The 25123-nt window shown below is 40.4% G+C and overlaps 1 protein-coding gene and 1 long non-coding RNA gene across 2 annotated transcripts in view; one reads left to right on the top strand and one right to left on the bottom strand.

The window, feature by feature from the left end:
• Positions 1-299: 299 nt before the first annotated feature.
• The window catches only part of LOC122667221 (translation initiation factor eIF-2B subunit epsilon), an 87392-nt gene continuing 62568 nt past the window's right edge, over positions 300-25123 (top strand). The window contains exons 1-6 of the mRNA XM_043863467.1: positions 300-446; positions 832-1062; positions 1783-2097; positions 3734-3841; positions 6902-7091; positions 22779-23041. Coding sequence (XP_043719402.1) covers positions 315-446; positions 832-1062; positions 1783-2097; positions 3734-3841; positions 6902-7091; positions 22779-23041 — 1239 coding nt within the window. The 5' untranslated portion in view covers positions 300-314. The remainder of the gene's footprint in view (positions 447-831; positions 1063-1782; positions 2098-3733; positions 3842-6901; positions 7092-22778; positions 23042-25123) is intronic.
• On the bottom strand, positions 23097-23919 carry LOC122667224. Its single transcript, XR_006333777.1, has 2 exons — positions 23773-23919; positions 23097-23285 (listed from the first exon to the last, which is right to left on the bottom strand). It is a non-coding gene; the product is annotated as an uncharacterized LOC122667224 (long non-coding RNA).

Below are 25123 nucleotides of genomic sequence, written 5' to 3'. Positions count from 1 at the left end.
TTTCGTTTTCTTTTTTTAAATCATTTTTACTCAGCGTTACCAAATGCGTTTCTTCCCTACAGAAGCACACCCACCCCTCCCCCCCCCCCCCAAAAAAAAAAAAAAAAAAAAAAAAAAATTCTGAATACAAAAGATTTATGCAGAACACAAATGTTACTATGATTCCCATTCAAATTGCATGGCTGTCTCCCACTCTCTTTCTCACTGGATGCAAGCAAAACAGAATGTCTTGGAGTACCTCCATCAAACTTTGTGTTCTTAACTAATTACTATAATTAGAGTCTTTTTATGCTTCAGAAACACATCAGAAGAAAATGGTACAGAAGAAAGGGGCTGCTAGGGTTACAGAAGATGCCGAGGAGCTGGCCCACATTCCATTGCAGGCTGTCCTCTTGGCTGATAGCTTTGCTCAAAAGTTCCGCCCAATTACACTTGAGCGTCCTAAGGTATGTTCCATTACTGATTTATTTTTCACTGCAACCATGATACTGCCTTGTAATTTTATGTGTGAATTTGGTTTTTTTTTTTTATTGGATGACTAAAAATTTCATTACCAAAGAAGAGAAAAGGGGGGGGGGGGGGAAGAGGGAACAAACCAGCACAAGCCAAAAACAAAGCCCTACCAAAAACGCCAGGACAAGCAAAAGAGGGGAAGGGCCCCAACAAAATCAGCGAACTAAAGAAAGTTATGTGTGAATTTAATTATGCATACATATATAAATATATATAAAAAGTTGATTTTCGAAACTGTTCAATGTATTGGTTGGAATTTGACATTTGAAAAATGTAAACTTGTTGCTAATTCTCAGATTTGTGTTTTGATTGTTGCAGGTTCTCTTACCACTGGTCAATGTTCCCATGATTGAGTACTCCTTAGCATGGCTTGAGTCTGCCGGGGTGGAAGAAGTTTACGTCTTCTGTTGTGCACATTCCAAGCAAGTGATTGGTTACTTGGAGAATTCACAGTGGCTTAACCAACCAAATTTTTCAGTCACAACAATAGAGTCCCATGATTCTATTAGTGCTGGAGATGCGCTGCGGTTGATTTATGAGCGGAATGTGGTATGCTATCATTTTCTGTTGCATGTCTCATAGTATTTTGTTTCTTAAGATTTCAATTTGATCCTCCAGGGGTAGTTTAATACTTCATGCTTTTAGGCTTTTAATTCATTTGAGTGTACCTCTCTTTACCATATTTTTGGGCTTTTGCTTACAATATGTTTTGTTATGCACTAAATTTAAAAAGTATCAGTTCTGTTTTCCTACTTTCACTTTGCATAGAATACATTTTGTTTTTACAGACATTCACATTTAGGGTGTGCTAACCTTTCTATAACTGCATCTTTACCTGCCTAGATGGTAGCTGCATGTTATTGTTAACTACTCTGGCCACTAGCCACTGCTTGCAAAACAAGCCATTCATTGCATGGTCAGGTATAACGCCTGTCAGATGACCAATCATCTCATTTTAACCTTCTGGCTGTTGGCTCAGCAGGTTTAGATGAGGATGATGATATATAAGCTTTTCAAAGTGCATGCATACATGTCATATTTCTTCTTGGGAGATACAAACATAATGTACATTTGGTTGAAATGTATTTCTTGACATATTTTGGAACTTTGGCAAAGAATTGAAGGGGCCTTCTGAGAAGAATGGATTTCTTAAAACCTTTTTAATGTTGGAGACACTTCAAGAAAATGATTTTTATTATGCTTCTAAAACTCAGAGAACCTTCTGTATTCTATGTGACTATCTGACCCTCTCCTGTTTTGCCTCTGAAGATACATGGGGATTTCATACTTATAAGTGGGGATACTGTGAGCAACATGTCCCTTACCCAGGCACTTAAAGAACATAAGGAAAGAAGGAAAAAAGATACTAATTCTGTAATGACCATGGTCATCAAACAGTCAAAGCCTTCTCCGTTGACTCAACAAACTCGACTTGGTAATGATGAGCTGTTTATGGCAATTGATCCCGTTACAAAGCAGCTTCTGTATTATGAGGATAAGGCAGACCACTTGAAGGGAACCATTACTCTGGATAAGATGATGTTAGTTGATAATCCTGCGGTTTCTCTGCACAATGACAGACAGGTATTTTCCCTTCTCTATTTATATATGCACTAACTTGCAATTATTTCTTTTATGTTTGTGTTCTGTTAATAACACATTCTTAACTGTGTACTAATGGGCACCTGAAGAAAATGCATATGCCTTTTCTGAATGTTGATGTTCAAGAATAGTGACTAGTTCCTTAAATCAGTTGTTTTCTTTTACTATTGATACTTGATACAACTGTCAGTGGGAAACGAATAGGGAAGATAATGTGATATGCTCTGTTTTTATATTTTGTGATGTAAAAATGTTATTTCTGATTTATGTCTACTTTTTTTTATTTTATTATTTTAAAACCTTTTGGGACAATGATATAAAATAAGGAAAGATTACAATATGAGAAATTAGAGACATGCCAATGCCCTAGTGTAATGCCAAAGGAACCACCTAGCTAAGCCGAACAAGAATCATGGCCTAACAAGATCCTTATACCTTCCTGTTTTTATAAATATTAGGTACATCTTTTCATAAAAATTTAGCCATTGTGTGTGTTTTGAGGTTTTACAATTTTCCCAAAGGAAGAAATTTTGTGTAATTTACAAAAGGCAACATTTCCAAATGGACTTGTTCCAAAATTCATTGCATTGATGTAGGATCTCGAAAAATGAGGGTTTGGAGGGATCTTAGCATTGAAGATTCTATAGAGAACTACAAGAGGGCAAAATAGTTAGCTGGGCATTTTAAGTCGTAAGAAAATATCCAGAGACCATATGTCCATGGGAAATCTAGAAAATGGTACATGGATAAGCTTCTTCCACTTATAGTGGGCTTTAATCTTGAGGACTATTCCCTTTCCTCTCCCCCCTTTATGGATAGGCAAAGCAGAAAAAGATTTTATAAAAAAGGAAAACGATACATGCACTATTACAACCAAAAAGTTGCATATGAACACAAAGTATCATCTAGACACACCATATGGAGGACATAGCCCTTTGGATCTTGAGATGTTCTGAGGACTGTTCTTGCCATGCTAGAAAATGAAAGTCATTCATCCTGGGTGTTGGATTGGCTTACTGATGGGCTCCTAGAAGCCTTAGACGATTGGTTTCAGAAATCCAGAATTATCCAGAACTGCAGTGAAACACAGAACTGATTTCAAGAGAAAATTAATAACATCCAAGTCCTGCTTTTGCTGGGTCCTGGGACAGGCAGAGTGGGGTTGGTACTAAGTCCTAACCATCTGCCCTGAAACTCGAACCCACATCTTGGTGCTGGTTGTCCAAGCTTACCAATGCACGAAGCGGCGGCTCCTTCTACCCTATATATTGAAGATCCTAAATCCCAACCTGACCTGCATTGATATCATGACTGTGTGATTAGATGGAATTACTTTCTTTGGCAGCACATTGAATAATTTTTTGGTAACTGTTGCTTCTCTTATGAATAAGTTACATAGAAAATCCTTCCTGAACCTTGAATAAAAAAATTCCTGCTAAAAAATGCCCCATATCAATGCATTATGGGGTAGAATTGACCCAGTTACGGCTTGAGTTCTGACTGGTTTAATTATTTGCAATAATAGATTTTATTTTCTTTTCAACCTTGTGGTTTTTATGTCAATGGTTTGAATGATACTGAATAATTATTAAGGACTGGTTAAATATACTTTTTACAGGATTGCTACATTGATATCTGCTCCGCGGAAGTTCTTAGTCTTTTCACCGACAATTTCGACTATCAACATCTTCGGCGTCATTTTGTCAAAGGACTTCTTGTTGATGATGTAGGGTTTGTTTGTTTTAAAGTTCTTTCATAAAGAAGTGTCTGCATGTTAGTACACGATACACATAATTATCGTTTTGCTTTAATCTGTTAGCAATTATAAAGTCAAGTTTTTTAATTTAATAACCTTGATATGTATTAATAAGACCCAGGAGCCTCTTGTCCTTTCTTCTAACTTTTTTATTTTTTTAAGGTTGTGAATGACAAAGCTATTTATAATGATGGTATTTTTGAGGTCTTTTAGGGTGCTTTTATAATTTTGCATGTTTTGATAAGTGGAAAGCCGTAGGAAGGCATTAAAGTTCCCCCCTCCCTCTCTTCTTTTATAGTTTATGTTTATATTGCAAACAAAGGGATTTCGTTCAGATTATGTTCAGATTTCTTGCCTAATAAATTCCTAGTTTGTCTTTCCACTCTCTTCCTATATTTTCACTATTTTGTTCTCATCTTCCCTAATTAAGTATTCATCCTCTACCTCATTCCTAATCTTCTCAAAACTAGTGTGGATGTGTGTCTTTGATGCAGTTCCAAGCATCCACAAGAAGAAGAAATAGCCTGGAGTAGGGCCGATTGTTGGAGCCTTAGTTTTATTTCCATACTTTGTTTATTTTCTTCATACTTAGTCTAATTTTGTAAACTTAAATTGAACCGGTTCAGACCATGGTCCAATTTAAGTGATCTAATTCTATTGGTTGTTAAAGGATTAATCCTATTGGTTGTTAGGGGATTTAATCGTATTGGTTGTTAGGGAATATTTTAAGTTATTAGCTTTTAATTAAGTTGTCCCACCCCCTTCACGATTTATGAAGGGGAGTGAAGTCTTTTTGTAATAGGATTTCAGCTTTAGGATTCAAATTCCTAAGCTGATTAGGTGTTTGGCCATTGGCCTTCATATTATAAATAAAGTTAAACGTGGGAGTCTCCCCCACAGTTCAGATTTTCAAAAATAGCTTTCTGCTTTGCTGCCTTTGTTGCTGCTGCCTTGTGGACTCTATCAAGGTGAAGGGATTGGTGGATCTCCAATCGACTCCTTGCATCTTGTAGATCGGGAGGCTCCCTTTTCTCTCTTCAAAGCTGCTGCCATTGAAGATCTGCAATTCCAGTAAGTATTTTACTGTTTCAGCAATTGACCTTCTTCTAATCCTCTAACCTAAACCCCATCTATGATCTATCTCAATCGATCCACCAAAACCCTAGGTCATCTACATCCTGTCCAGCCCAATCCCACCATCCAATTTCGTCCAAATTTTAACCACAGCTCCATTAGACCATCCCCTCCAGTCGACCTTAATTTCAGATCCATCCTAACACTTAAACCCTAATCCCCCTCAACCTCCACTAAAACCCAAAACCCAAAAAACCTACCTAGACCAATCCAGCCTTCAAAACTCTTTCAAATTATACTCGAGCCATCCCCTCTAGTGTAGTCCTAGGTAAGAGTAGTCCCACTAGGAACCAGGGTAATAGGATCACCAAACAAGGCTCGCCGATTGGGACAGCTTAGGCTAATTAGGGCAGAATTAGGGTTAAGTGGAGGATTAAGAAGAAGAATGAAATTGCAGAATTATAAAACTACTTACTTGAATTAACACTGATCTCCAACAGTAGCAGATTGAAGAAAAGCTGAGAGAGGACCTCCCGATCTACAAGATGCAAGGAGTCACTGGGGATTCCAGTCCTTCAACCTTGATATTACTCACAAGGGGGGGTCTTGATATGACACACAAGACAATCTCTGAAGAGAGAAGCAGCAGCAGCAAAGAGCAGCAAAACAATATTTTTTATTAATCAAATTCATATTCAATGCTGGCCTCCCTTACAAACTTATATAGAAGACTCAAAAATAGATTTAGACACTAAAAAGGAAAGGCCTAACCCTATCCCTAACCTATTAGGTAACTTAAACTGACTAAGAAACTGAAATAGACTCAAAATAGAGTCTTAATCCAACCCAACTAAACAACTAAAAGAAAAACTAATAAAATCACTTAAATTGAACCATTGGTTGAACCGGTTCAATTTAAAACCGGTTCAATTTAAAACACCAAATAAAAAGCTAAGTATGGAAATAAAACTAAATATGGGAGCTAATCCCGTATGCAACCTATTTACCCATATTTTAGGCCTATAAAAGTGGCCTATTACATTAGAAACTCATGGGATCAAAGGCCCAACATGTATGTAACCCAACCCTAGGCCTATTTCTAAAGAAATAAGCCAATTTCTATGATGAACCTGCATCACCCTCACTGTCCCTAGTACTCGACCTAAAGCTCATCCCTAAAATTCATCACCCTCATCTTCCCCAAAACCCAAAACCCGAAACCCTAATTTTCTAATTTTTAAATTTTCACTCAAATGTCATTAAACCTTCATTGTTAGCTTCCCCTACACCTTTCTAGCATTACCATATAAGACTTACCCCCATTGCCCTAAACCTAACCCTAAACTTGACCTAAATCCTCAAACCTGTCCAATCGGCCAGCTGTTTGAAAGGTCCTGGTTACTTGGCTCCTAGTAGATCCTTTGTCTATCTAGGACTACATTAGTTTCTTTCTTTTTCTTCTCTATCTCTTTCCCTATTTGTTCTGGTCACTCTTCAATGCTTAACAGAATCCCTAAATTTCAAGAATTCTATTAGAATTTTATGCCTTTGATGTAACTGGCTTGAACAAGCCTACTGGCCTTGAAGCTTTTAATCTTTTCTGGAGCTTTTTTGAGTTGCTAATCCCCAATGTACTACTAAGCTTATACAGCTGCATAACCAGCAGTTGCAATTTGTATGTTTTCCTGTAAAAGCATTATACAGTTTTTTGATGTTAATGTCTTAATGGGTAGTCAGTCATTTTCTCGATACTCATACATAAACATATACAGAGATATGTATTCTTATGTTTTGGTGTTCTCTAAAATGCCTATTTTACCCCTTATTTTACAGAACTCAAATTTTATTGTCTAGTCTTAATAATCCTTAGCATATTTTTTTTTTAGCTTCGTTGTGAATGCGTTTCCTGTTAATGTTATTTGGAAATCTTGTTCTGTTTTTGGTTCATTGTTTCAGATAATGGGTTACAAAATCTTTACTCATGAAATCAACTCAAGCTATGCAGCTAGAGTAGACAATTTCAGAAGCTATGACACCATCAGTAAGGATATAATCCAGAGGTGGACGTACCCTTTGGTGCCAGATGTTCATTTTTCTGGAAATCAGCCAACTAAATTAGAAAGACGGGGGATGTACAGAGCATCTGGTAAGGATGAAACATAGCTTTTATTATTTATCCAGTTGTCATGGACTTTTGGTGTTTTTCAAAATTATACTCAGCAAAGTAGGTGGGTATATTTATTTATTTTTTGATTAGCTTACATTCAAGTCATGTAAAAGGAAATTTTGCTTTTAAAGTCATTACAGAAATTTAGGATTTTTACTTCAAAGTTTTCTTTTTGCATATTTTTTACTTGGAAGCAAACAAAGCCTTGGCAACAAAAAATTACCTTTTTCATTTCCAAAAGTATATGTTTGATAAGTACATCCAAACTGAAATGAGACGATTTTGTGGCTGTACCTCGATGTTTCGTTTGCACTTTTATGGTAAAAAGCTATAAAATGAAAAGACTCATTATTTCTAAAGTAAACAAAACCAGCCGCAGTCAAGTGATGATCTGCTAACACCTCTGTTGCAAACCGGAATCTGACTGATCAAACCAATAATAGACGAAGAGAGAAGAAGAGAGATGCAGCAAGCAAGGGAAGAGCAGCCTGCGATAGATTAGAATAGTTCTATCGCAGGCAGCCTTCTAATTTTATAATATAGAGCCTGACTAATAAAAGGTAAGTTGGTTAGGAGTATATGAAATTACTCCTAACCCCTTACTTGCTACAGACTGACATACTAGGACTGAAGATATAAATAATAGCAGAAAACCCCAAAAAAACCAGAACTAAAGTACTAAAGTACCAAACACAATTTAAGAGGACAGCTGGCTGAGGAAATCACCTGCAGTCAAGCTGCACCATGTGGACATGAAGTAAGATTTCCTTGGTCTGATGCAGTGTTGAATATGTGAGAACTAGCTGAAGCTCCGATGACCTAAAGCTTCCCCCTGCTCCGTCTTCCTTCCAGCTCCTGCCGGCGCCGGTAGGTAGGTGTCCCTCACCATGACATCCCCTTCCTCTGTCCCTCCCATCTCCCCGTCCTTAGGTATGCCCTGGAACTCTCTTTTTCAGCAAACCCCTCCCTCTTGAGATGGCCTCTCACTGCACTTCGTTCCTCCGACGGTTTCAGACTCTACTAAACATGCCTTCTACACTGACAATCTGTTGGACAAGGAAGCTTCAAAATGACACTCTGCTCTGGTTGGTCACTCTGTTGGCAGTCACTCCCCTGTGCCATTGTCAAGCAGTCCCTTTCTAAACAATGGAAACTCAATGGTTCGGTGTACACTTACCTTTTAGACAATGGTTTCTTCATCTTCAAGTTCTCCGATGAAGATGACAAGCTGCGTGTTCTTGAAGGTGGTCCCTGGCAAGTTGGACGCAAACCCATCTTTCTCCGCCATTGGGACAGACATCTGCAACTTCAAAGAGTCGACCTCAACACCATTCCTCTTTGGATAACCCTTTCTGGCTTGCCCTTACACTTTTGGGGGGAAGAAGGACTCCACATCGTTGGCTCTGTCGTGGGAACTCCACTGTACTCTGATGGAAGAATCAAAAGGCAAGACCGACTTGCGGTTGCTAGAATCTGTGTTGAAATATCTGCTGAGGAAACTCCACCAAGCTCCATACTGGTTACTGATGACAAGGGCTTTTCATTTTACTAGAAGGTCTCGTATGAATGGCTGCCTTGTCAATGCCTGGTTTGCAAAGTGTTTGGCCATGACTCGGCAAAGTGTGTTACTCCTTCCTCAGCCAAAACCCCTTCTGCACCTATCCTCCCTACTTCTCATCCTTCGACTTTTCTTGGGTCAGATAACCCCCTCAAACACCCTCCTCCACCTCTCCTTCAACTTGAATCTTCTGCTACTCTTAGCTTCCCCAGACGTGGCCGTGCTTGTTGTCGTAATTGTCGCCGTCATGGTTCCCGTTTGCTTCCAGCCTCTGGTTCTCCAATCAGTTGCTCCATCGATCCACCAGTCCGTCCCCACCTTCTGGCCATCGGTCCAAACCAACCTGAACTGCTGCAGACTTCTGGCGGTGAATCTTTGACTTTTGCGACATCTCAATCTGCCCTTCCTTGCCTTTCTGCCTCTCTGGTCTGCACCCCTACTTCCTTGAACCCTGCAACCTTTCTCCCGCAAGCTTCCTCTTCCCTGCCTCCCCCGATTGGCACCCTGTCGGTCTCTGAATCATTGCGCGAGAAAGCCTTCTCTTCCCTGTCGGTCTCTGTACCCTTGCACTCTGCCGCGACTACCACTTCTGGTATTGTGTCACCCTTGTCATCTGCCCCTAACCCTTTGCCCCCCTTGCTATCTATTCCCTCCTCTCTTGTGGGACCCAGCACCCCTCTTTCCCCCTCTTCCCACTTAAACGCACCATCAGCTTTCATTTCCCTTTCTGGGTCTCCCCCCTTTATAGGGGCCTGGGCTTTCCTCTGTCGCTAACCCAACTTCTCCCCAACCTGGCTCGGATCCTTCACCTTTTAACCCGACCCATATCTCTTCTTCTTCCTCACCCGCCCCCCTGACCTCGAATGGGCTTAGTATTTCCTCTGTTCGGCACTCCTATTACAGGTACCACAAATCGCCCAGACCTCATGCAACGATCCATCGCTTCCTCTCTCACAGCCCCTCTAGGGCATTGTTGCCTTCCCCCAACCCTTTCCAATGATCCATTTCCTTTGGAACTCCCGTGGGCTGAACTTTTCAGCCAAACAATCGGAAGTTAAATCTCTTATCAAGTCTCTCAAATCTGCATTCTGCTGCCTCATTGAAACCAGGGTTAAAGAACCCAATTCCCATCGTATTGCTTCTTCTTTAGCCCCCTCCTGGTCCTTCTTATCCAATTACCATCACCACGACAATGGTCTCCTCTGTTTTTTGGAATCCTACCATTTTGTAAGTCAATCTCCTTGCCTCTTCCTTTCAATTCCTTCACCTCCAATTCTTTGACCTTCTTAGCAATCACATCTGCTTCTTCACAGCCATTTACGCCTCTAACCATGCCTCGGAGCGCACTATTCTTTGGAGTGACCTTCGCCTTCTTGTGGATCAAGTGGGTCCCAACCCTTGGGGCATTGGGGGAGACTTCAATGTCGTCCGCTCTAGTCTTGAGAAACAGGGGGAAGATGAGATTGCTACTTTTGCTGTTGATGCATTCAATGGCTGCTTGGAAGACATCAGTGTAGCTGATCTTCGATGGACTGGCCTGACTTACACTTGGCACAATCGGAGAAATGGGTCTGCAAGGATCACTTGTAAACTGGACAGATTCATGGTAAATGAATCTTGGCTTTCTGCTTTCTCTGCTTCGCATGCCACCTTCCATACCCAAGGTATCTCCGACCACAGCTCCATTTCAGTTCTCATCCAACCTCATATATCTTTTGGCTCCAGACCTTTTAAATTTTTTGACATGTGGACATCCCACACCTCTTTCCTCCCTCTTGTCCAGTCTGCTTGGGACAAGCCAGTTCACTCTTTCTCCTCTCCTCTCCTCTCCTAGCCTTTGCAAAAAAGATCAGGAATGTCAAAGAGGCCCTGAAAGCCTGTAATAAAGATCATTTTGGCAATGTATCCTGTGTGGTTTCTGATTGCAGGTCAAACCTTTCGGGCATCCAAATCAGACTTCAATCGGACCCTCTCAATATTGCCCTTGCTGAAGAAGAGAAGCAAACAGCTTTTCTCGTCTCCTCCCTCATTGCTCAAGAAGAAAGCTTCCTTAGGCAGAAAGCCCGTGAGAAATGGCTGAACCTTGGAGATTCCAACACTGCGTACTTCCACAGATCCTTAAAAGCTTGGCACAATGCCAATGCTATTATGCAGCTCAGCACCCCCGATGGTAGTCTCATTAACTCAGTTGAAGGCATTAAATCTGAGGCAGTCAGGTTCTTCAAGCAGCAATTTTGGCCCCAATCCCGAACTCCTGCTGCTCCCATCCCTAATGGTCTTCTCAACAAATTTATTGATTCCTCCTGCTTAGATGCTCTTCGAAAGATTCCATTAGAAGAAGAGATTGTGGCTGCTGTCCGTTCTCACAAGGAAAACAAAGCTCCGGGTCCAGATGGGTTCAGCATGGGCTTCTTTTCCTCCTGTTGGGACATTATAAAAGGCGATCCTGTCAAAACTGTTCAGAGCTTCTTCTTTAACCCTTTCCAAGTCAAAGGCATCAATCAGACTTTCCTCTGTCTCATCCCTAAAAAAGAAGGGGCCTCCACAATGTCTGATTTTAGGCCCATTGCCTTATGCAACTTGCTCTACAAGTTTATGCCAAGGTTCTTGCTAACAGGATCAACCTGGTCATTGATTCTCTTGTCAGCTCCAATCAATCAGCTTTTATTGCCGGTAGAAGCATCTCAGACAACATTCTTCCCTGTAATGAGCTTGTTCGTGGATTTGATCGCAAGAATCACCCCTCTGCTACCCTTTTGAAGATTGACTTGCACACATAGTTCGAGAACTCGTTTCGTTTCGGTATTTCGAGCTGACCGAAATATTGGATTTTTTCTGGTATGTTTCGATAGGTCATTTCGGTGGGTTTTAGGCCAAGTTAAGGCCTGAAACTTCATGGAAACCCTATTTTAGGCTATATAAACACATTTAAATGTTCAAATTGCAAAAATAGTCACCCAAAATGGTGTTTTGGATGTGCACCACTGATTGGCAACGTACGGTCGAACCCTAATGTATAAGTGTATAACTTAGTTAATTACACATTTACACATACACATTGTACATTAAACAAGTAAATTGACTTGGAACTAAGTTGGAAACATAATGACTCATAAGTTAAGTCATAAATCATAATATTAAGTACATAAGACATCAAGTCAATAACAAGTTAATAAATAACAACTTAAGAGTTAAGATTTAAGAAGATGATATCAAACATTCCAAATCACAATATGTCAATATCCCCAATTGTCCCCTACAAGGCTACAAGTCAAGTAGTCAACTAGTCATCATTCATCTCAAATGTTTACAAATTTGCTAATAATAACTACTCCGCCGTCCAGGATCAACCCCACTCATGGTCCGCTGGAGCCGACGTGTATTGCTCTCCGACTGTAGGACAAATGCATGCCACGTCATAGTCTGGGAGAAGAAGCGAGTGTAGTCATCCACAGTGGCCATGTAAACTGCATCATCAACATGCTGAAGGTAACCTATCCTAGGATATAGGTCACCAAACTGTGAAGAAGTACTACCCACTGATCCACTATGATATGAGTCATATGACGGCTCTGGGAGCATGTACGGGTTGTACGGCTGCGGCTGGTGGGTTGGGTAGCCAGTGTAGGAAAAGAAGTCATGCACAAAAGACGATCCACTATATCCTTGTGAGTGGGAGTCATACTCAAAACTGGGAATGGATGGAGAAGATATAGGCTGCTGCCCCTAAGGGTACTACCCAGAATGCCCTTCGCCACATAGATGTGAATGAGATGAACCATGCTCTGATTGTGCTGGAGATGGACTGCTGTCTACATGAAAAGATGGGGCACGGAAATGCCCACTCGATCTACTGCCTCTATCGCCAATACTCAGTCCACCAACAGAGCCAGATAAGGCATCAATGTCCATAAGCTCAGCCTGCCTACTAGTACCACTACCACCACCACCAGGACGGGACTGGCCACACTGCTTTCTCGAGTAGGTCGAGGTGGACGATGTGGGCTCTGTGGCTGGTGTGGGGCCGGTGGGGGCACAGATTGCCTCTTGCTGCTCTTGTACCACAAACGGGACTCGAGTTCCCTCATATGCTTGACCACCATCACCATCATCATCACGTCCATCATTACCTTCATCATCACCTCCATCATCACCATCTCCACCAGGACCACCACCACCATCTCCACCATCACCATCTCCACCACCACCATCTCCACCAGATGACATAGACCAATCTTCATCCTCCTCATCAACACCACCAGTAGACTGGAACGGTATGGGTGACGCGTCCCGTGCATGTACCTCACCCTCTGCAGCCATGAAGTCATCCACATCAGCTTCTATGTGTTTAGCTATCATGGGGTCAGGTCTACCTCCAGGCTGATCTAACACTGGCTCACCTCTATCCCTCACCCAATCAACAATAGGATCTTCATCATCTGACTCCACCTGGAAAATGTCGGCGAGATCGATATTTTCCCTGATACCCTCTTGTCCCATGTGTATGTGTTGCATCTTCAACCTCAAATTATAATGCACATACACTAAGTCAGAGAGATGTTCAGAACCCAATCTATTTCTCCTCTTGGAGTGGATGAGAGAAAATGTACTCCAATTCCGTTCACAGCCAGATGTTGAACATGTCTGGGAGAGAACCTTGATTGCTATTGTTCTTAAATTGTTTGCCGAACCCCCATACAACACCCACCATTCAGCTGCATTACAACAAAAGACACGTGTCACCTTCATTTCAAAAGAATAAGATATTGAATTGAGTAATGACTAATGAAGTAATGACTAATGAGTACCGGCATCACCGTGTGTCCGGCCTTGCTGTGCAGCTTCGGTTCCAAAACTTCCCAATGCATCCCTAAAAGTCTTCAACTATAATCATTTGGAAAATATTTAAAATTAGTAATGACTCGTTACTATTTAGTATTGAATTGAATAATTCCAAATGAATTATAACTTATAAGACTCACCTCATTGTTGCATATTGCCTGTAATTTACTATTCGGCTCCAACTTGGCAACTACTTCTTTGACTGCGTCAATAAGACTATTATTCAACCCAACCCTATGACTGTATTGGTACTTGGGGTTCAAATAATATGCTGAAATTGACATTACATATTGACTAGTTAATAATATATCCTTCAAATTAACTTTAAAAGATGTAATTGCATAAAAAACAAAGAGTGTATACTCACCAACCTTATGCAGTGGATGCATAAGTTGATTTTCCCAGCGCTCCTTGATAATTTTGAGGAAGTGTTTGCTACCTCGTGAATTTGCATTGTAAACACCTTCATTCATCAAGTCTATGGCAGCATATAGATGTGGCATGGTTGGTCCCTTGATAGCAGAATCAACTATATGCAAAACCTTGACCACTGGGTCCAGAAGTTGTACCACTTTATGCAACTTAGACCAAAAGTCATCTGATGAAATTGTAGCTTGTGCTTCCCTACCACCATGGGTATTGGACCCATTCCAGTTGAACCAGTCTTCAGAAGCAAACATTGATCTCAGTCCAGACTTCTTGGTTTCTATACTCTTGAGTGCAATGTAGTTGGTGGGGAATCTAGTTATGCCTGGCCTCACTAAGTCACCCCCACACTTCTCCCTCAAGAGGTTTAGTGCAAACCCATGGTTGTAGACAAAGTTGGTCATTTGCCTTGCCTTTTCCACGACATGTTGTACCAATTTGATCTTTCCCATGTCCTTCAACATGAGGTCTATACAATGGGCAGCACATGGAGTCCAAAACAACCGGTACTTATTGTTTTGCATCAACCTCTCACCGACACTCTTGTAGTTGCTTCCGTTGTCCGTTACAATTTGGACAACGTTCCCCACTCCTACATCTTCTACCACTTCCTTCAGCGATTTGTAGATATACTTTGCATCATTTTTCTCCTTGGATGCATCAACAGACTTCAGAAAGATTGTCCTCCCATCACAATACACCATAAAGTTGATGATGGACTTTCTTGCAGGACCAGTCCAACCATCACACATTATGGTCACCCCATAATTCTCCCACAGCCCCCTCATTTCATTGATGTAGTCTTCAAGCTCTCTCTTCTGTTGGGGCAAATACACATTCATAATCTCATATGGGGTGGGCCCCTTATACCCTGGGCCAGCCTCAGCAATGGAATCTATCATAGTCTGATAAAAGGGGCCTTGGGCTGTGTTTGCTGGGATGGTATGGTATAACATCCACTTAGCTATAGATTCCTTCACCATCCCCTTCAGATTTTTCCATGCTCCCTTGATTTTTGGTTGTTTGTTGCCTTTCTTTCTATAAACACCAGGTGCTTGGTGAAGTGCTGGGTCATCTTGTGGTGGTGGAGGCGGAGGGGGAGCTGCCCTCGTACTCTGTGATCTCCTAAAGGGATTAGGCAACCCACCTCCTCCACTTGTACCTGCTCCTCCACTACCATTAGCACCAGCTCTAGAGGTACTAGCTCCTCTACTACCACCTACTCTCTGTCTCTCGACTCTCTCCTGATCCTCATGATAACTGGCTCTGCTCATCATTTGTGCTTGTCTCCAATCCCTAGCCTCTTGCTCAGTCTCTATATCATCAGGAACATAGACATCATCACTGCCATCATCATCATCATCACGATGGCTTGATTGGCCTCCTGCTGTACACCTCACTGCTTCCTCAAGATCTACTTTTGCCTTCTCCCTCTGAGCCTTCCTCTTACTCCCTCCCTTCATGTAATCAATGGCAGCCCTAGATACCTCCACAGGGACCATATGACATGCGACCACTTCAGGAGAATTCCCAGCTAGATGTTGTTTGAGTTTAGTGGCACTACCTCCCAAAAACTGCATGTGACAATAGTTGCATTGGGATTTTCTTTTATCCCCATCAATTGGAGTGCCATGCAACCATGCAATGTCACCCCTAGTGCGCCTGGGTGTGCTCCCCTCCTCCTGGGTCTGGGCCGGCTGCCTCTGCCCCTCTTGCCTCTGGCTCTGTCGTTTATCATGGTTCGTCATAATCAGACTAGTTTACTGTTGCATGAATAAAAGACAATTCATTAATCACTGAAGCACATCAATTCTTTTAGTTTAAAATTTTAAATGTTTAAGAATTAAGATTTAAGAGCACTAACACAAGTATATAAGTATATAACTATTTAGTATTTTTCCCCTAACCCTCATATTTTTCTCATATTTAAAAACAATTTTTAAAAATATTTTTCAAATAAATATTGGCCTAGCACAACAAAATCGAAAAGATATGTAAATGGGCAGCAAATAAGAAGTATGTACAATTTACTTTTATATTTTTCAGTAATTTTAAAACAAAAACCTCATATTATTTCTTATTTTTTGCTATTTTTTTGAATTTTTTTAATATTTTTTTATAATTTTCAAAAATTAAAATAATTAATTATTGGCAGAAAAATATTTTTGACACCATGAGGCCATAGATCGGCCAATGGTGTCTAACATATATTTAATTCATCACCATACAATATACATAACCCCTATTATTTTTTGATTTTTGTTGTAAATAAATCCAATTTTTTAAGTAGAAAAATAAATAAATAATATATATACCAAAAAAAAATTTCGACACCGTGAAGTCGTAGATCGGCTTCCGGTGTCTAACATATATTTATTTCATCACAAACAAACATGTTGATCAAGCATTTCCCTAAAAAAAATCAATTTTGAGAATATGGTTTTACCTGAAATAGTGGAAAGGCTTCACAGATGTGCTAAGAAGTTTGTTCTCCAAGTGATTCCGGCGTAGATGTGGCAAGGATTCAAGTGGGAAGTGGAAGATTGAAGAAGAAATAAGCAAAAACCTTAAAAAACCAAGCAAAAGAGGAAAAATGCTCTGTTTCTCAGTCTCGGTCGAAATTTCGACCGAGACTATCGAAACATGGTATTTTATATAAAGCATTTTCTCGAGATTTTCGAAATCTTGAGAATTTCGATCGAAATTTAGTATTTTTTTGATTCGAGGGGTCATTTCGTTTCGAGGGGGTCGAAATTCTTGAAATCTCGATCGAGATTTCGCTAGATTTTGAACTATGCTTGCACAAAGCCTTCGACTCTCTTAGTCTCTTAAATGGGATTATATTATCAAGGTCATGAACATGATGGGGTTCCCTCCAATATTTGTTAACTGGGTTTACCATTGTATCTCTACTCCTAATTTCTCGGTGCTGGTCAACGGAAGCCCGGCTGGGTTCTTCCCTTCTACTGTTGGGTCAGGCAAGGTTGCCCCTTGTCCCCTTTCATCTTCACCCTCGCTCTGGAAGTGCTATCAAGAGAGATCCAATGCAAAACTGTTCAGCGGCTTATTTCCCCCATGTCCAAATGCAAGCATCTCAAGATCACCCACCTTGCCTTTGCCGATGATCTCATGATATTTTCCAAAGCTGACTTGGGCTCGATTGAGACTACTATGGGCTGTCTATCTCTTTTTGAAAGTATGTCGGCCTCAAGATTAACCTGCAAAAGTTCCTTCTGTTTGTGGCTGGTATTGTGGAACAAAATAAGTTCCTTTTACAAGAGAAACTGGGTTCCCTCTTGGGCAGCTTCCTGTGAAATACTTGGGTCTCCCCCTTATCCCTGCCAGGCTCTGGGCTCACCACTGCACCCCAATTCTCAAGCTCCTTCGCAAAAAGCTCCAGCTTTGGAAAGGAAAACTTCTCTCCAATGCTGGCCACCTTGAGCTGATCCCTTCAGTCATGCAATCCTCCTACATCTATTGGTCCAGCACCTTCGCTCTTCTCCATTCCATCATCAAGGCTATTGAAGCTCTCATGTGTGGCTATCTTTGGAAAGGTACTGAATCATCTGGATTCCTCCGCCCTATCAGCTGGTCCTTAGTTTGCCTGCCCAAAACAGAAGGGGGACTTGGGTTAAAAAGAATCAAAGAAGTCAACATGGCTGAGATTCTTAAACTCATATGGAAAATTGCATCCAAGCACAATAGTATCTGGGACTAAAGTACCCCTAGTTTCCCACAACCTCTAAATTCCTTTTCAGCTAAAGCCCAGTCCACCAAATACGTTCCAATGTTTGCCCAAATTCATGGAGAAGATCTTGATTACTCTTCAACTAACCTTCTGTTTCTTTTTTGTTTTTTTTTTTTCCAATAAAAAAATCCCTTTATTAATATCTTAATCCAAAGTTGGAATGAGTTGGAATTACATATTCAGCTAGTTAAAAGACTGTAGTAGGGGATGGACAAGGGTACCCACAAATACAGATGGGTTTTTGTGAAGGGGGTGACAAACATTTACTCGGTGCCCCAGGTCTGAAGGCTGCCTTGCATCTTGCATCACACTTACTGTCACAATCTCCCAAAATCTGGTAACACATACGATCGGCATTCACCTTGTGCACCATCATCTGTGCTGCTGAGATCAAAAGCAGAGCTAAGAGGTGGATATGAAAGGTTGGAGTGAAAAGCTTGGCCATCTCTTCTTACTAACCTTCTGTTTCTTTATTTCCATATTTATACTTATACTTTTGAATGTTAATTTTAGTAAATGGTGCCATGCTGACCAAATTTACTCAAAATGCTTTTCCAGCTGACTTTTCTAACCAGAAAATTGTAGATTAGTGTTCATTGGTGAAGCATAAAATTGTATCCATGAAACATGACCAGATATCATTATTCTTTGAGCATTCTCAATCGAATTTTCCGTTGATGTAATTAACTTAAACCGAATTGATGCACTGTTTATCACGAAGTATATTACATTTATTTTTAATTGAGTGCCAATTTATTTATTGATATGAAGAGTAGTGATATACCCAAAGAATAGGGGAATGGTGACTATCAAACATTAATGCTGATAATGTTACAATCTGCAGCAGGTGGCTATTCTGAAAACACGATATAGGTGTAACCATCTAACCACCCATTATGTAGCCGAATCATCAGTTTCTTGAACCACCAATCTTGGCATCCAAGTGACTGAGTCACTGAGCAATTTTGCTGGGTTACAAGAGTTCAAATGAATTCAATCTTATGTTAAAATCTCCTTGGCCCTGAATCATCACACCTCATCCAATTAACAGCATTGGCTGAAATCCCTTCCAGAATACGTGATCATATCCCCTCTCCAAGGAAAGTTGCCCTAGTAGAAGAGAGAACACTTTTACTCTAGTGAGTTTCCTTCCTCAATTTGACCTGAATAATCACCAACAATTTCTCATCCTGACCTTTAAATACTCCACTAATGCCCCAAAGGTTGCCAGAAAAAAACCACATCCATTCTCACTGCTGTAGAAGAAATCAAAGAGATCTGAACTCTATACATAAACACATCCGGTATGCCTCTTAATAAATTTTTACCTGTGGGTCATCTTAGATATAATATATATATTTTTTTGGTGAATAAAAAATGTATTACCAAAGAGAGAAGGAAAGAAGGGGGCGGGGGGAATATACAAAAGGAGAAGGGGGGGGGGGGGGCACGAACCAACTAATGGGTTCTCAATAAGGAGCTATCTAAACCCCAGGATACAACAATATGCCTGTTCCTTGGGGTGTCCGGAATGACCTTCAAAGGCAAAACACCAAGCTTGGTGGAGACGTCAAAAAAGATGGCTTTCCAAATCAAGTCGAACGAACGAGAATTGGAGGTCCATCTCCTGAGGTTCCTTTCCATCCAAATGTGGTAAAGGGTCGCGCTAAAGACAAGCTTGCCAATCGTATCGCACAAGGATTGCCCAGGAAAACTCATATCCAGCCATAGCCACTCTCTAGCAAAGGGGAGGGGTCTCCTGTTGCGAGGCCAAATGAAAGAAAGGGCTTTTTTCCAGATGGTAGAAGAGAAGGGGCAGTCAAAAAATAGGTGGTCAATGTCTTCATGGCCGGTCCAGCAAAAGATGCAAGAGGGGGAGACAGGGATTCTCCGGTGAAGAAGGAAAGCTTGGGTGGGAAGGCAATGTCTGAGGGTTTTCCAGGCAAGGAAGCTGTGTCTAGGGATGTGGCCTTTGAACCAGATGAGTTTGTGCCAAATGACATTAGGGGCAGGGGTTCTGGCTAGGTTCCAGGTTGAGCTGAAAGAGAAGAGACCATTAGTGGTGGGAAGCCAGATGGTCTTGTCCGCTTGGGTAGGGGAGGGGGGGTGGGGATGGGGGGGAGGGAGTTCCAGAAATAGGAGAAGGTGGGGGGGAAGGGGGAGGGGGGGTCCAAGTGCCATACTGCCATGGGCAATGATGACAGAGAGGGGCGGATTTGGGAATGCCGGAGGTGTAGATCGCTATTGCACCAAGGACGTTAAAGAGGACACCATTAGGGTGCCAGAGGGAGATTGAGGATCCATCAGAGACAGAGGAGGAGTAAAGGCCAGAGGGCGGAGAAGGAGGATCTTGCGCCAGACCCAGGAGGAGTCGGATGGGATGGAGGTAGTCCAGATGGAATCCTTTTTGAGGAGGTGGGAGTAGACCCAATTAACCCAAATGGAATCATGCTTGGAAGAGATTTTCCAAATCAACTTCAAAATACCCGCAGTGTTAGAGTCACGGATACGAAGGATTCCAAGCCCTCCTTTAGATTTGGGACAGCAAATGGATTTCCAACTAGTGGGGTGGAGGAAGTGGGGGGTTTCCTTTCCTTTCCAGAGGAAGGCACAGAAGAGGGATTCCATAGCTTTGATGGTGGCTTTAGGAAGGCCGAAGATGCCACTCCAATAGATGTAGGAAGATTGGAGGACCGAGCGAATGCATTTCATCTTAGATATGATTTTATTAGTTAGCACTTAATCGTCACTTGATTGATTGTCATACAATTTGGCATTTCTTTCCTCTTATAAGAATCATAATAGAACACAAAAAACTCTTTCAATCGTTCCCCCCTGGATAATTGGAGCTGCATGCAAAAACCAACTGAGTTCCATAACATCCTTAGAGAATGCTCAAGTCATCTGGAAGATAATCGATAAATGGCACCAAACTCTTGCAAAGGGACAAAACAAAAAACAAATGGTCAACTGATTCACCATCCTCTTTGCCCATCAAATAGACATTAGGTGAAAGAAGTCACCTTGACCATTTCTTTTGATGCAAATCACCTGTTAGCACTCATTTATGACCTATTTCCTGGCTGATGTTGTGCATTGTGGAGGTACTTTGGACTTCCAAAGCACCTTATTAGGAAAGGGCATCTTGGATTTTCCAAGTCATCAGGATAGGGAATATTCTACAGTTCATTAAATAAAGATTCATAACACCTTTTTTGAAGCAATTCAATTAAATTTTAGGCCATTCCCAATTCAACCCCTTTAAAACCCCTCCTAAAAAAGAGATCCCAGCTAATGTCACCCTGAAACTTAATACAAGAAACCACAAGATTGATTATGGGCGAGGATAACGAATAGTCTGGGGAACAAGTTCATAGAAGGCATTCTTTGCCACCATGTATCCTCCTAGATTCTGCCTCCTCTCTTTCTTGCCTATGTCATATCAGTCCGATACCTGTAAGTAGTGTAATAACAATGGAAGGTAAGGAGAGAAGAGATAAGGAGAGGAGAGAAATGATGAAGAAGAAGAAAAAGAGGAAGAAGAGAGGTTGCAGTTAGAGTTGGGAGAGGACTATCGATCCCTCTCCCCTATATTCACTAACATTGACTTAAATGGAGAAATTAAATCAATGCCCTTATACAGCATAACATGCACATATTTGCTTATTCCCATTACATTGACTATTCTACCCTTACAATATTCTTCTAACAATATCCCACCCTTATAATAATTATTTTTGAAGAAAACCTAAGTGTGGCCATTAGCAATCAAAGTGTCCCCATGCATTTTTATCTTGTCCATATTTGGATTTTATGTCCAAATGCCAAAAAGATTTGAGGCTCTTTGGGATAAAATTTTCTTTTGTTCACTATGTGGTTTTGTGAGAAACTTCTTTATCCGAATATAAAAAGTTCTTACACCTAAGGTGACTATTCTTGACCCAACATGCCGACCCGTTCCTTTGCAGAGGAATTTGGTTGGCTAATCCCTATTGTGTCAAGTTCTGGGTTGGTACCAGTTGAATAATTTCAGCCTAGTTTAAACCCTATGTTTTGTGTCTCGGATTTGCGATTCAAGGGCAAGGTGGAGGCTGAGAAGAATGTGGGTCAAGGTAGTAAGGGAAGATATGGTTACTTGTGTTTTATTTTGCCCAATGTATGATAATAAGCACGTTAATTTAACCAGTGTAATTTTGTAATGCAGTTAGAGCCTTAATCCATTTTCAACTTGCATCACGGCAGAGCAAGAGTTGAGTTTTTTAATTCAACATGGAACCTGCCCAATTTTCCTACGTCTTACTCAATAAGAATATATTCCAATTCCAGCTCTAGTAATTTATAATGGTTGAAATGTTGAATGTTGATATGGATTAAGATCTCCATCAATTGATGGATTGAGACTTTTTTCTTTTCTCCCCTTTTATGGGGAAAGGAAACTTTATTTAATAAAAAGAGGAGAACTGTACAGTTACAGCTGTATATTTTTATGGAGAGCGTTGCATGACAGCTCATCAAAAGATTCAAAATAACTGTCCAAGATTGCTAGATATAGCACACATAGTCTTAAGTTCAAGATCAGGTTGTCTGCCATACATATCTACCAAAATGGACTTACTTCTCACGAAGATCTTGCTGGAATGATTTGTAGACGTTGAAAGCCCCCTGTAGAACCTTCCACATCATGAAATTCCTTTATAGCTTCAGGTTACTTAATGACAAGTCTTCTCATTACAGATATCATATGAGCCCAATTACAAACATTGACATAAAAAACACGTCTTTTCTTTTCCTTCCAGTCAGCCTACGAGATGCCATCAGGAATCAACTCCATAAAACAAGAGTTTAGGATTGAAATTCAACATAGGCCAGGTAGTTATTGCTATTGATGTGTTGATAAGGTTGGGACTGTCATTTATTTGATTTTGTTGTCTGTTGAACATTTCATGTTAGGTTATGTTTCATTATCATCTACTTTCATGATTACAAGCATGCTTTTATATAAAATTTCTATATAGTTTTTCATTACGTTGTTGGTTTCATTTCTTTTTAACATTTCATGTTAACTGGGGTTTGATAAACTTATATTTTTCAGAGATATCACAATCACGTTCTGCACAAATTGGTCCTTTTACATTGGTTGGAAAGGGCACTAAAATCGGGGACAACTCTAAACTCTCCAATTCAGTAATTGGCGAAGGTTGCACTATTGGATCAAATGTTTCAATTGAAGGTTCCTATATTTGGAACAATGTCACGATTGAGGATGATTGTAAACTAAGGCATGCAATCGTTTGTGATGGAGTGGTAATTAAGTCAGGGGCAGTTCTGGAACCTGGGGTTATTTTATCATTCAAGGTACATATAACTATGCTAATCTCTGGAAATTAATTAGCTCTTTGCTCTTTCTTCCCATGATTCTGTCAGACTTATTTTCAACAATGTACATTTGATATTCAGTTTCTTTGACATTCATCAATTCTTTATATCTATGATCGGTGGACAATGGTCCTGGATAGAGCAACACATCAAATCTGGCAACAGTGAGATGGCTATATTGTAAATGGCTCCAAAGTAGAACATTTCGAGTACTAGTCATAGTCTTGATGATGCAGATAAGTTACCTAGAGGGTTTATTTTATTGGAAATAAGCCTTAAGTTGGGGTATATAATGTTGGGCCTTTGATCCCATGAGTTTTCTATGTAATAGGCCACTTTTGTGGGCCTAAAATATGGGTAATTAGGTTGCATGCGGGATTAGTTGTTTTAGTTCCATAGTTTTATTTTGGTGTTTTGTTTATAAATTGAACCGGTTCAACCAATTCAATTTAAGTGATTTTAGTAGTTTTTTTTTAAGTGTTTAGTGGGGCTGGATTAGGACTCTGTATTGAGTCTATTTCTGTTACTTAGTCAGTTTAAGTTACCTAATAGGTTAAGGATTGGGTAGGCGTTTCCTTTTTAATCAATAGTACTACTGTTGTCTTCATTAAAAACGTTTAGTGTTGCATTCCATTCTACTTTGTAAGTGGCTCCCAAGTAGAACATTCCAAGTACTAGTCATAGTCTTGACTTAGCGGACCCAGCTCTACTAGTTGACTGGCTTCTTTAACAGATTGGTTTATTGGGTCATTTGGAACCAATATTTGTAAAAATGAGCCAAAATACTGGTTTCTGACGCATGGTTTTGTCTGACAACTTGATCTTATTTTTTGAACTGGCCAATTGAGCTATTACAGGTTTTTCTGAGACTCATAAATGTTGTCATGGTAGTCTCCCCATTTGACTAAATCTGTTGAACTGGTTACCCACAACTCATCCCCCAGACTTGTTCTAGGATTGGTTGGGGCTTTATTGACTAAGGTTCATATTCAAGAGTGAAAGGAGTCATGAGTATGACTTTTGGGATGTCTGATGCTTTGATTATGGAAAACTGTTCTCTGTCTTCTTTCCTTCGTATATTATTTAGTTTATGCTAATAGGATGTTAATGGTAAGTCAGACTGAGGGCTGCTCATTCATGCATTTAATTGGGTGTATGCTTGTAAAGCAAGTGCAAAGGAAAAAAAATCCAAGTAAAATATAAGGGTCGGAAAGAATCTTTGAAGTTGGAACATTTTAAAGCATCGTATTAGGTTTAAGTAAGCCACATAATGACCATGCGATATTTGACGGTGTACATGAGTGCATGTCTGGCACAACATTTGTGGATGTTAGAGAAATTATAAGCAATGTTTGAGATGTAACATTTACATACTGTAAAATTGATGATTCGGTTGTGTGATGAAAAAAAAAATCTTGTCAAATACTTTGAAACTTAAAGTTTCTGAAATTAGCTCTAATGCCAATTTTTCTTTTTCTTTTTCTTTTGGTGCAAGGACTAAGGGGAGTAGGGAGATGACATTGTCTCACAACTGAATTACCACCACCAGCTGCCAGTGGGGGTGTTTCCTCTGGTGTGTTGTGGATATTGAGGGGAGGAGGGAGAACTTTTAGGGGAAAGAGGGTCTTACCCATTATAGTGAAATATCTCACTCAGGATCTGACATATGTGGATGATTGATGCAGCCACCGAAACCCTAGATGCCAAGCGTCATAATCGAGGTTTTGATTGGTGGCTTCCCTAATATGATTAGGAGACCTTTGTTAGATTCCTAACGTGATTAGGATTACTACCAAGAGTTCTATTTGGATTAGGAGATTAATCTTATTACAATTAAGCTTATTCCAACAGAGGCTTTTCACCATTCACATTGCTACAAGTAACAAACATCTGCATCTTCACCAATCCCAGCTGTTGACAGACATCCTTCCCCTGCCACGAAATACAGAGTGCTGGAAATGAAGGAACCGTACCGTAGGAGGATAGAATCACTCCAGAAATCCATATTTATACTGATGTAGATAAGTCAACTAAAAGGTTTATTTTATTGAAAAAAAAGCT

Source organism: Telopea speciosissima, chromosome 7, assembly GCF_018873765.1.
Source record: "Telopea speciosissima isolate NSW1024214 ecotype Mountain lineage chromosome 7, Tspe_v1, whole genome shotgun sequence".
In the NCBI taxonomy this organism is placed as follows: domain Eukaryota; kingdom Viridiplantae; phylum Streptophyta; class Magnoliopsida; order Proteales; family Proteaceae; genus Telopea; species Telopea speciosissima.
This window is presented reverse-complemented; position numbering and strand designations above follow the sequence as displayed.